At 46.9% G+C, this 12,289-nt stretch overlaps 2 protein-coding genes across 3 annotated transcripts in view; one reads left to right on the forward strand and one right to left on the reverse strand.

The window, feature by feature from the left end:
- Window positions 1-1,067: 1,067 nt before the first annotated feature.
- Window positions 1,068-6,023, reverse strand: SNU13 (small nuclear ribonucleoprotein 13). The gene is made up of 3 exons (XM_073327214.1): window positions 5,884-6,023; window positions 3,311-3,431; window positions 1,068-2,083 (listed from the first exon to the last, which is right to left on the reverse strand). The coding sequence occupies exons 1-3, from the start codon at window positions 5,884-5,886 to the stop codon at window positions 1,821-1,823; spliced, it is 387 nt and encodes a 128-aa protein (XP_073183315.1). The 5' UTR covers window positions 5,887-6,023; the 3' UTR covers window positions 1,068-1,820.
- A 5,146-nt stretch (window positions 6,024-11,169) lies between these two features.
- Window positions 11,170-12,289, forward strand: part of LOC140904886 (coiled-coil domain-containing protein 134-like) — an 89,458-nt gene continuing 88,338 nt past the window's right edge. For both annotated transcript variants that reach the window (XM_073327216.1, XM_073327215.1), the window contains exons 1-2: window positions 11,170-11,330; window positions 11,845-11,968. In XM_073327216.1, coding sequence (XP_073183317.1) covers window positions 11,193-11,330; window positions 11,845-11,968 — 262 coding nt within the window. In that variant the 5' untranslated portion in view covers window positions 11,170-11,192. The remainder of the gene's footprint in view (window positions 11,331-11,844; window positions 11,969-12,289) is intronic.

The following is a 12,289-nucleotide window of genomic DNA, read 5'->3' on the forward strand; positions in this document are numbered from 1 at the left end:
CTATGCTTCCCCTTGTGGGGAAGAGGGTAGGAGAACATGACAGTGTAGTCATGTTACTTAATATACTATTAGAAGGTGCCAAGAGATATGATGAGTATGGTATAAAAATCTATATAGACTAGAAGACAGCCTGGTATACCTCTGACAGTCTCCAGAACTCACTGCTGAAACAGCATATACTTATCCCTCAAAATACACGTGCATCTCTGTTCACAGCAAGAGCCCTTCCTACCTGCTCCAACTGATCTTACCATTCAGTACAGCTACACCTAACAGTTAACACAACCAGAGTGCATCTAGATTAGCAGAACCCAGCCAATGGAAAATTTATTCATGTCCACTTATGGCACGCTCCCCCACTCCCCTACCAGTGGTAATGCCAGCTCCAGGATTGCAGTTAATATGGTGTCGTAGGGGTGGCACCTATTTTAACTCTTGGACAAAACAGAAGATTAACAATTTTTTTAAAAAAAGCAAGTGCTGGTGTGGGTGGTAGGCAAATTGGCCACACTAGCTTAGACCTAAAAACAGCATTCCAATGAGGAAAGGCCATGCCTCATTTCACCTTTAAAGTGAAAAGAATAATAGACTTTCTGTTTTCATGTTCAGTTCTAAAGTTAGGCCTTTGCTGACAGTAACAATACACCTTTGGGAAGAGTATGTGAATACTTACACTGCTCCTTGCTATCCTTATTTCCCTTGCACAACATGTGGGCCTTGATAAGCTACTTCCTACCAGGAGTAGCAAGCTTATTTTCTTCCTGTGTGTGTGTGGTTGGTTTAGTTGTTGTTCGGTTTTTTGGTGGGTTTTTTTTTTGGGGGGGTGGGGGGGAAGGAGGAGGAGGGAGAACACCCTTGAGAACTAGCTTTTTGTAGATCACAGCAATGCTCCAGGCAGACATCACTACTAAAGAAAATTATAGGGAGCAGCTCTAATATGCTGTATTATAATGCACAGCATTAGCCCTGGGGTGGTCTCCAATTCATTTTAACTAGTAAGAGGCAGTTAGCAGCACATTCCTATCCAAGACAGGCTGAGAGAAGTCATGTACATGAGTTGACAAACCTGGGAGTAAATGGATTTATTTAAAAAAAATACTGGTTAAAAAAAAAAAAACACGAACAAGCAAGGTTAGAACTATCACCCATAGCATTGTAGTAGGATTTCTCCTCCCTCTACACCTCTCATAGCGGCCGCTTGTCCAGTTTCACCATGTCTGCTGACCTGATCTTGGCCTGTATCCTACATTACATATCTCCCACTGTCTTTATTTTCCCTCTCTCCCTTAAAGCAGCAATTTGCCTCTCCCTTAAAGCAGCAATTGCTGAACATACACCATTACACTGCAGATCCACCTTAATTTTCCTCATTGGACCATACCATCTACAACACACATTAAATGATTCATGTCTGTTACAAGTCAAACTTATCACAGAAGAATGTGTGGCAAAATGAAGGAAGCTAATCCTTTACTGGGGGAGAAAGAGTATAGGTTAATCATGCCCTAGTGGGGCAATACGTTATTTTGCATATCACACAGGAGGAGCTACTCTCACTCTGTTGAGCAACAGGGTTTTGAGAACTAATATAGCAAGAATGTCTTCTGAAAAGCCAGCGAGGGAGAGAGGGAGGAGAAAAATCTAGACTGACCCACAGTGGAGAGTGGAAATATATAATAGGAACAAGCCACTGGAAAACAAACAACTGGCATTTTGAAACAAGAGTTTGGTATCAAACTATTGTATTGTCTAACTATCATTAATTCCCTCCCCAACTGTTTTTTTAATTTTAGATTTCAGCTATTGGGTTTTAGGCAGATTTAGACCAACAGTCTCTCTATGGCTTGCTGGACCGATTGAATCTGAGGCTTCAGTTGTGACCCTTCCTTGATGGTAATTGAGCAGGCAATGACAGGCCGGGAGACACCACATGCCCGGCCCAGGGCCTGCTTGGAGCGCACAAAGACATAGGGCACGTTCTTGTCCTCGCACAAGAGAGGGAGGTGCAGGATGATCTCCAGGGGCTCAGCATCTGCAGCCATCACAATGAATTCTGCTATTCCTCTGTTCAGTGTTTTTGTAGCTGTAGAGAGAAAAGGAAGAGGATTAGGTGGAGGTCTTGCGGTGGAGCATATTAACACAAGAGAATGTTACGAAACACAGAAATCTATTTAGTAACAGTGAATCTATTATTGGTAGATGCCATGGTAATGCTATTAGGAGCCCTAGTCAAGGGCCAGGACCCCACTGAGCTGGGTGTTGTACAACCAGAACAGAGACAGTCCCGCCCCAAAGAGCTTGTGAAAAATCTCCCGAGGAAAGTGGTAGATTTGGTGTCATAAAAAAACAAACATGCAGATTGGACAAGGCTGTAAGGAACATATTCTAGGAATCAAACCTATTGTGTGACAGGGAGGGAGTGAAGGAAGGTGATGTAAGCGATTGTATAGATAAAACTGATCCAACAACTGTTTTCATTCTACGTTTTATAATTAGGACATAGGAGTCCTATTTGTCTGGATCCTTCCCCAAAGCCAATAGTGTCCAAACTTTTCTCCTGACGCATTGCCTTACCAGTAATGGAATATGTCTGCAGCCCCCTGGGCTAGGAGTACAGTCACAGCTGGGCTGGGGGCAGGTGGTCGAGCTGTGGCAAGGAGCAGGGCTGCGGCCAACATCCGGGAGGGGAGCTAGGGCTGGATGCCCTCTCCCCCCATGGGGGCTGGACTGGGCCCCACTACTCCCCTGGACATTCCTCCACACACCCCAGTTTGGGACCACTGCCCTAAACACTATCCGTTCTTATGCAGCACATCAATGGGCACTACAGACAAATATTAAGGATGTAATCCTGACAAATTAGTCTTACCACCAACCAGCCATCTTCCATAACACTCTCCCCTGATACCCCTACCCAAAACACACACAGGAACTGTTATACCAACAACCCTATTTTATGCAGTTAACAGAGAGGCAGGTGAGAGCTGCACAGTTTTGTTCCTGTTAGAATATTCTGGGGGGGGGGGGCAGACCCAAACATTTTCACAAGCCAGAAACTGTATAAAACAATGTGGATTTGGAAGGGTGAATTACCAAACATCCTAAACCCACAGTTGTAGACAGGGGAAGCCAACCATCATCTGTAACATCGAGTATGGTAAACTAGATACTCTAGGAATTATCTGGGGGAAGTTCTCTTGCCTCAGAGGTCAGACTTAGATGATCACAGTGATCCCTTCTGGCCTCAATCTATGAAACACTTTCTTTACTTTCAGCCAACACAGCATGTTTTATAACAAACAGACCTCACCTTCATTGGCACCCTTGCGTAGCTGTTTGTAGTTGCAGGACTGTTGTACAAGGTCCAGCAGGGTTTTGGTGAGTTGTGCATCAGCCAGTGGGTAAGCTTTGGGGTTCACGTCTGCCTCAGTCTAGAAAAAGGCAAGAATTACAAGAAGCAGAGGAAAGCTTCACTTGGAACATTTACAGGCAGGTACTGAGTCAAACACATCCAAACTCTCTAGAACCACAGGTTCACATCCTGCCAGGATCAACTCAGTCCCTGATTCTTCTGAAAGACCTACACAAACTGTATCTGCAGATGAGACAGGAAACACTGAGGTCTCATCTGCTCTGCATGGACACTAAAGATTGCATGGCATCCCAAAGTTACATACACACACAGGTTTGTTCTCAGTCCTAAACCAAAGTTACCCTCTACATGCTGTTGTTTCACATATACCATACTAATTCCAGCCCAGACGTAGTTCAACAGTGAGCCCTTTGTAATTTCATGTGTGATGTTAATATAAAATGTTTATCTGCCAACATAGGGAGAGCAATTGCACATTTTTAGATCTGAACTTAAAAGAATAATCCTGTCAAGAGAGTCAGGCACCAGGTTTATTTTGCAAAGGCATGTTTTAAATATTAAGCAGGGAACGTTCTGAGAACAATTCAAAAGGAAATTTTCTACTTAACACTTCTCCCTTCTGCCCCCCCGCAAGTGCTGGAACAATTCTGTGCTAGCGCATAACAAACAGGAATTAAAAGCAGGAATTAAAATCAACCATGCTAGTTTGTGCCCATGATAAGTGAAAAACAAACAAACAGCATCAATAGGGGAAGAGTTAGAATTCTTTTCTGTTTTAACTAAGGCTTTTCTAAAACCTTATGTTAACAATTAAACTGTTCTAGATCTGCACAAACAAGTGACAGGATTTTTGAGGCCCTTCTGTAACAGACATGCTTCTGCTCAGGGTCAGCTCTACTACATAGGTAGCCAGATAAACAGTAAATATTCAGATAGGGGATTATGGAACTGAAAGGAGATGACAGGTTTGTCTAGACAGAGACAGCTCTGCTTCTCCAGTTTGAGATGTTCTTGTGCCTAAGAAAGGCACAACAGGATACCTCCTAAAGGAGTGTGTGTGATCTAGTGGCTAGAACACGGAGTAAGAAAAGGAGGACTTGTGGCACCTTAGCGACTAACCAATTTATTTGAGCATAAGCATAACTGGACAGTCTCTACGTAAAAGAATAAATGGATGCAAATCAGATGTCAAGAATTATAACATTCATAAACCAGTCGGAGAACACTTCAATCTCTCTGGTCACGCAATCACAGACATGAAAGTTGCTATATTACAACAAAAAAAACTTCAAATCCAGACTCCAGCGAGAAACTGTTGAATCGGAATTCATTTGCAAATTGGATACAATTAATTTAGGCTTGAATAGAGACTGGGAGTGGCTAAGTCATTATGCAAGGTAACCTATTTCCCCTTGTTTTTTTCCTAACCCCCTCAAAGACATTCTTGTTAAACCCTGGATTTGTGCTGGAAATGGCCCACCTTGATTATCATACACATTGTAAGGAGAGTGATCACTTTAGATAAGCTATTACCAGCAGGAGAGTGGGGTGGGAGGAGGTATTTTTTCATGCTTTGTGTGTATATAAAAAGATCTTCTACACTTTCCACTGAATGCATCCGATGAAGTGAGCTGTAGCTCACGAAAGCTCACGCTCAAATAAATTGGTTAGTCTCTAAGGTGCCACAAGTCCTCCTTTTCTTTTTGCGAATACAGACTAACACGGCTGCTACTCTGAAACCAGAACAGGGAGTGCAACTTGGGAGACCAGGATCAGGTGCCAAGGGAGGGCTGGGTGAGCTTTGGCAAGTCTGTCACCTCTCTTTCTCTCTGTTTCTCCTCTGTAAAGTGGTTTGAAATCTACAGATAAAAAGCACTATAAGAACTAAATATGGCTATTGCTACACGAACTTTCGCTGTAAGTTACCCCTTTAAATAACCCCCTCTTATTATGGTCAATTTACAGTCAATAAACGTAGACTCATGCTGTGAAATAAGCGGTCCCATCCCGTACTAGTCTCATACAAGGCAGGGGAGGGGGAAGCATAACCTTCATGTGCTCCCCCCCCCCACACACCCCGAGAGGTGGGGAGGCAGCATAGCATCCTGCTGGTCTTCGCAAGCTCCCACCCCACCCAGCGGAGGCGCAGGTAGGCGGCAAAGGGGATCAGGGGGAACCGGGACACAGCGCTCAGAGGAGGGCCAGCAGTCGCCCACACAAAAGCCACAGGACATGGCCGCAGTTGCTGGGACCGGCCAGCTGCCCTGTGCGCGGCAGCGGGAACCGTGGAGGGGCGCTGAGACATACGCCCCCCCGCCCCAGCGGCCTCTTCCCCCGCCCACATGGCGGCGCCCGCGCTCCACGTGCCCCGGCCCAGGCAGGGCCCCCGGCCGCCGATCTCCCGCCCCGCGCACGCTGCTCGCAGAACGCGGAGTGCCCCAGCGTTCCGCCCGCCCCCGCGTGCTCTGCCACCAGCCCACGTGGGCCACCCCGGCCTGGGCGCCGCTCACCATGGCTGCGCTGTAGGCGAACCGAGCCCTTCCCTGTGCGGAGCGGAGCGGAGCGGAGCGATCCTCTCGGCCCGAAAGCTTCACGGAGGAAAAAAAGCTAAACTGCTCTAAGTGCGTCGCGCCCGGAAATGAGGTTTAGCTGAGCCCGGCCGGGGCGGGGAGCCAGGGGAGACTCTCACCTTAAAGGGCCAGCGCTGCTCTTTCTAAAAACCGGCCGGGTCTAAGCTCCTGGATGTAGGTGGGTTGTGTTGTGCATTGCGTCCCCTGCGCGTGATCGGGTCCCAAGACAGAAGCAACAATTCAGGAACCAGAGACCAGCTTTGCTTGCAGCTGAAAGGGATTTTTGGCGGAAACAATATTCAGTATCCTGCTCAGTCTGGGATTTCCAGGTAGAGATTGTTATGCTGAAGCTTAGAGGCGGAGCTGAATTCTGATTTCAAATGCATTCTGAATAGAAAGATAAACCTACTCACACTATACAAGGCACATAAATTATTCAGGAAAAGAAAAGGAGGACTTGTGGCAGCTTAGAGACTAACCAATTTATTTGAGCATAAGCTTTCGTGAGCTACAACTCACTTCATGGGATGCATACTGTGGAAAGTACAAAAGATCTTTTTATACACACAAACCATGAAAAAATGGGTGTTTACCACTACAAAAGGTTTTCTCTCCCCCCACCCCACTCTCCTGCTGGTAATAGCTTATCTAAAGTGATCACTCTCCTTACAATGTGTATGATAATCAAGTTGGGCCATTTCCAGCACAAATCCAGGGTTTAACAAGAACATCTGGGGGGGGGGGAGGTTAGGAAAAAACAAGGGGAAATAGGTTACCCTGCATAATGACTTAGCCACTCCCAGTCTCTATTCAAGCCTAAGTTAATTGTATCCAATTTGCAAATGAATTCCGATTCAACAGTTTCTCGCTGGAGTCTGGATTTGAAGTTTTTTTTGTTGTAATATAGCAACTTTCATGTCTGTAATCGCATGACCAGAGAGATTGAAGCGTTCTCCTACTGGTTTATGAATGTTATACACAAAGATGGACTACAAGCCGTCAAGAACACTATCCCCGATAATGTCACGGCTAACCTGGTGGCTGAACTTTGTGACTTTGTCCTTACCCATAACTATTTTACATTTATGGACAATGTATACCTTCAAATCAGCGGCACTGCTATGGGTACCCGCATGGCCCCACAGTATGCCAACATTTTTATGGCTGACTTAGAACAACGCTTCCTCTGCTCTTGTCCCCTAATGCCCCTACTCTACTTGCGCTATATTGATGACATCTTCATCATCTGGACCCATGGAAAAGAAGCCCTTGAGGAATTCCACCATGATTTCAACAATTTCCATCCCACCATCAACCTCAGCCTGGTCCAGTCCACACAAGAGATCCACTTCCTGGACACTACAGTGCTAATAAACGATGGTCACATAAACACCACCCTATACCGGAAACCTACTGACCGCTATTCCTACCTACATGCCTCCAGCTTTCACCCTGACCACACCACACGATCCATTGTCTACAGCCAAGCTCTGCGATACAACCACATTTGCTCCAACCCCTCAGACAGAGACAAACACCTACAAGATCTCTATCAAGCATTCTTACAACTACAATACCCACCTGCTGAAGTGAAGAAACAGATTGATAGAGCGAGAAGAGTTCTCAGAAGTCACCTACTACAGGACAGGCCTAACAAAGAAAATAACAGAACGCCACTAGCTGTCACCTTCAGCCCCCAACTAAAACCCCTCCAACGCATTATTAAGGATCTACAATCTATCCTGAAGGATGACCCAACACTCTCACAAATCTTGGGAGACAGGCCAGTCCTTGCTTACAGACAGCCCCCCAACCTGAAGCAAATACTCACCAGCAACCACACACCACACAACAGAACCACTAACCCAGGAACCTATCCTTTCAACAAAGCCCGTTGCCAACTGTGCCCACATATCTATTCAGGAGACACCATCACAGGGCCTAATAACATCAGCCACACTATCAGAGGCTCGTTCACCTGCACATCCACCAATGTGATATATGCCATCATGTGCCAGCAATGCCCTTCTGCCATGTACATTGGTCAAACTGGACAGTCTCTACGTAAAAGAATAAATGGACACAAATCAGACGTCAAGAATTATAACATTCAGAAACCAGTCGGAGAACACTTCAATCTCTCTGGTCACGTGATTACAGACATGAAAGTTGCAATATTACAACAGAAAAACTTCAGAACCAGACTCCAGCGAGAGATTGTTGAATTGGAATTCATTTGTAAATTGGATACTATTAACTTAGGCTTGAATAGAGACTGGGAGTGGCTAAGTCATTATGCAAGGTAACCTATTTCCCCTTGTTTTTTCCTACCCCCCCAGATGTTCTTGTTAAACCCTGGATTTGTGCTGGAAATGGCCCACCTTGATTATCATACACATTTTAAGGAGAGTGATCACTTTAGATAAGCTATTACCAGCAGGAGAGTGGGGTGGGGGGAGAGAAAACCTTTTGTAGTAGTAAACACCCATTTTTTCATGGTTTGTGTGTATAAAAAGATCTTCTGTACTGTCCACAGTATGCATCCGATGAAGTGAGCTGTAGCTCACAAAAGCTCATGCTCAAATAAATTGGTTAGTCTCTAAGGTGCCACAAGTACTCCTTTTCTTTTTGTGAATACAGACTAACATGGCTGTTACTCTGAAATTATTCAGGGTACAGGAGGGGGCACGCAAGCTGATTTTCAGTGGCAGTCATGCCGACCGGGTCCTGGCCACTGGTCTGGGGGGCTCTGCATTTTAATTTAATTTTAAATGAAGCTTCTTAAACATTTTAAAAACCTTATTTACTTTACATACAACAATAGTTTAATAATATATTATAGACTTATAGAAAGAGACCTTCTAAAAACGTTAAAATGTATTACTGACCCGTGAAACCTTAAATTAGAGTGAATAAATGAAGACTTGGCAAACCACTTCTGAAAGGTTGCCGACCCCTGGGGTACAGTTTGGAGTAACAGGGTGAGATTTTAACTGGGCATCAACATATTTTTCTAACAGTGCAATCTTTCAGATGACTGAATCCTCTCCCAAAGAAAGAGGTGGACCCTTTGTTGACAATATACTGAAGGATACAATTCCCTACTAGGCAGGGTATGGAGAATGAACAAGATGTGACTGAAAAGTATATGTCATTAGAATTTTAATTTCTGTTGCTCTAGACTCTAAGGACTTGCTTTTCAGAACAGCTGATAATTCACAATTCTAGTTGAAGGCTCTAAGAGCTGTTGCACTTCGGAAAACCAGGCCCTAAATTCTGTATCCGTTGATTGCCTATCTTGATCGTTACTTACTGACTTTCATCTATATTACCCTGGATTTCCACATGTAAAAAATTGAGACATAGAGATCACATTATATTTCCAGGATATTCAGGAGCATACAATTATATTCCTTTTGCTGTAGCTCCATCTTTGTTCTCTTTTGTCTTTCCATATTTCATTCTTTTTTAGTCTTTGTTCCATCTTTCCTATTCAGAAAGGGATGCAAATGTTTAACTCATTTTTAAAATCTTCCTAGTTCCAAATGCAATAAAACCATCATGATAATTTTCTGGACTTGGAAAGACATAAGCAAATATTGTGCCTGATAATGTCATTCATCCTTGTTCCCTTCCCTACTCCAAACAAAACACATACACACTTAGTGTTGGATTATGAATTTCCAAGACATCCTTACTGATGCGAAACATGGGACTATGAACACCGGATCTGTTCTGCAGTTCTGGATGGATTAAAGGCATCTCTGTGCCCACTGAATGCTGCTGTAAGGGTAAAGTAAAGGTGCATGCTGCTGGGTGGAAGCGCTAACCGTTCTACATTCTAAGTGAATCTATGCTGGGAGAAGCTGCTGTAATTATAGTTCCGGAAACTACCATCTCTTAGGTGTTCTACAATGCAGATACTGCACTGCTGCAGCAGTTCAGGCATCTCAAACACACACAGCTGATGAATTCTGACTTGAAGGGCCCATCTCTAGAGTAAGAAAAGAGATTTAGTCCCTATAGCTAATTTAGTCTTTGACTTCTCTGAGGCTGATAAGGGGCTGGTATTGGGAAGAACATTAGTACCAGCTGTAATTGTGGCTTTTGTGTTGCTGATCCCAGTAGGAACTGGACTGAGCCAAAAATTATTTCACATAGGTCACCAAATAACCATCAACTATAGGGCTTACGTGCAGCAGTATCCTCGGTCAAGGACTGATCACTCCTCCACATTCCAAGTACAAGAAGGAAAAGGCTGGCTTGGCTTTTATGTCACCCCACACGAAAGCTCATGCTCAAATAAATTGGTTAGTCTCTAAGGTGCCACAAGTACTCCTTTTCTTTTTGTGAAGACAGACTAACACGGCTGTTACTCTGAAACCACCCAAAACATAGGTTGCAATTAATAAAATGTAAGGTTCTGGGTTTTCTCCTTCGGCCTCGCTTATTTTGTCATCCCTCAATTTTCTCTTTCCTTTCTGCACATTATTTCCCCTTCCTCATTTGGAGTCCCCTGTGTCTTTCCCCACACATTTCCCTGCTCTCTCATCTTCTCTGTCCCTCCCTCGCCAATCTCTCCCTCACTGTTTCTGGTCCTTCCACCTGGTTCTCTGCCCAGGGTTCTCATTTCCCCATGTTACCCCCCCGCCCCCCCCCCGGGACCTATGTCAGCTTTCCCTTCCTCACCTCTCACCCCCCCCCCCGCCCCGAGAGCGGGGTTTCTGCTCTAAGGCTACCCCCCCCACTCCCCCATGCAGCGCTGCTCCACGAACTCTCTTCTTCTCCCAGCAGATCCCTTCTCCTCCCCTCTTGGCCCTCCCAGCTGCCCATGGTGCCATTTTTTTTCTTGTTAACGAAACTAAAATCTATTTAAAAAGAAAAGAGAGAGAGTGTTGGCTAAAAGATCAATATACACACATCGCTAGGCAGGCATCAGGCGCGTTGCATGGTCAGTGGCTCCCCTAGGGGGCGGGCTCAGGCCGGGGATGGAAAGAAAGGTGCGGAGGGTGAGGTGTGTGGCCCTTTAACGACAGAGGGAGCCCGAGAGGAATCAATAGCCTCCCTCGCCTGGGCCCCGCCCTCACCTCCAGGATGCACGTGCTGGGTACGCACGGGGCTTCTCCCCATGCGTCAAAACGAAACCCCGCCCCTCCAGTTACGCATGCGCAGGACTTTCCCTGTCAGTGCTCCGCTTCCCCCCCCCAACCACGTGACGCCTGCTCGCGGCGAGGCCCAGGCGGCGCGCGATGGAAGCGGCCGCGGGGGCGGGGCTGCTGGTCTGCGAGCGGCTCCACGCGCGCCACGACCCGCGCTGGCTCCTGCAGCTGCCCCCGGCGCTTTGCCTGGCCTGCGTCATCGAGACGCTGGGGGACAGCGGCGCCTCGGTACGGAGCCCGGCCAGGCCCCCCCGCGCCAGCGCGCCCCGCCCCGCCTGTCGGGGCCGGCCGCTGAGGGCGGAGGGGGCTCGGGTTCCACACCCGCCCCCAGCGCGTCCCCACACGTCTCCCCGAGCCGGTCCCGCCCCGCCCCTGCCCAGTCCGCCTCGGCGCCCCGCCCCCCGCCAATCCCGCCCTCTGCCCAGCCAGGCTTGGCTCGGTTCCCGCCGGTCCGGCCCCGAGCCGGTCCGGTCTCGCCCAGGGCCTTGCCTGGCCCGGCTCCTTCCCGCCCCCTGCCGGCCCATTCCTCCCAGGTCACTTTCATATGGGATGGCCTCTGTGACTTGAGCCCTGGTCTCTGATGTGGGAATAGGGCTAGTGCCCTGCTGCGTTTCTGGGCTCCAGCATGGGTCTCTCGGGCACCTAGGCACGCTGGGCTTTCGTCCCCGTGTCTTTTTCAGCCCCTTTGCATGTCATGAGGGAGCTCTCCAGTGATACTTTTCATTCCATCTTTAACCTTCAGCTGGTGCGCAAGAAACACGTGCTGTCTTGCTTCCGGGATGTCCTGGCCTGGCATGCTGTGCCAGTCCTCCAGCTGCTAGCACAGGACGAAAGGGTGTGTGTTCATTTCATAGGAACCCTCTTTGGTAAGAGCACCCCCTTTATGTTAACTAATACCGCTAATGGGGGAAGGCAGTGCTGATCTTTACTTTTCTGGGATCCCTCTGCCTCAGTGTTCCCTGTTTCTATCTGCCCCATCTTGACTTTCAAAGCTCTGTGTCATGAATACTACACTCCCGGAGAAACACTATGCTTGTGCCAGTTCATACAGAACATGTGAGTTTTTTCTCATTCAGCTGGAGGCAGAACCAGCATGTCTGTGTGGATCATGCTCCTCTTCTTTTTTTGTCTCTTGCTACAAACAGAGAGCTTTTTGGGGGTTATGTCTCTTCCCAGAATGCACTGCT

The sequence above is a fragment of the Lepidochelys kempii genome, chromosome 1 (assembly GCF_965140265.1).
Source record: "Lepidochelys kempii isolate rLepKem1 chromosome 1, rLepKem1.hap2, whole genome shotgun sequence".
In the NCBI taxonomy this organism is placed as follows: Eukaryota; Metazoa; Chordata; order Testudines; family Cheloniidae; genus Lepidochelys; species Lepidochelys kempii.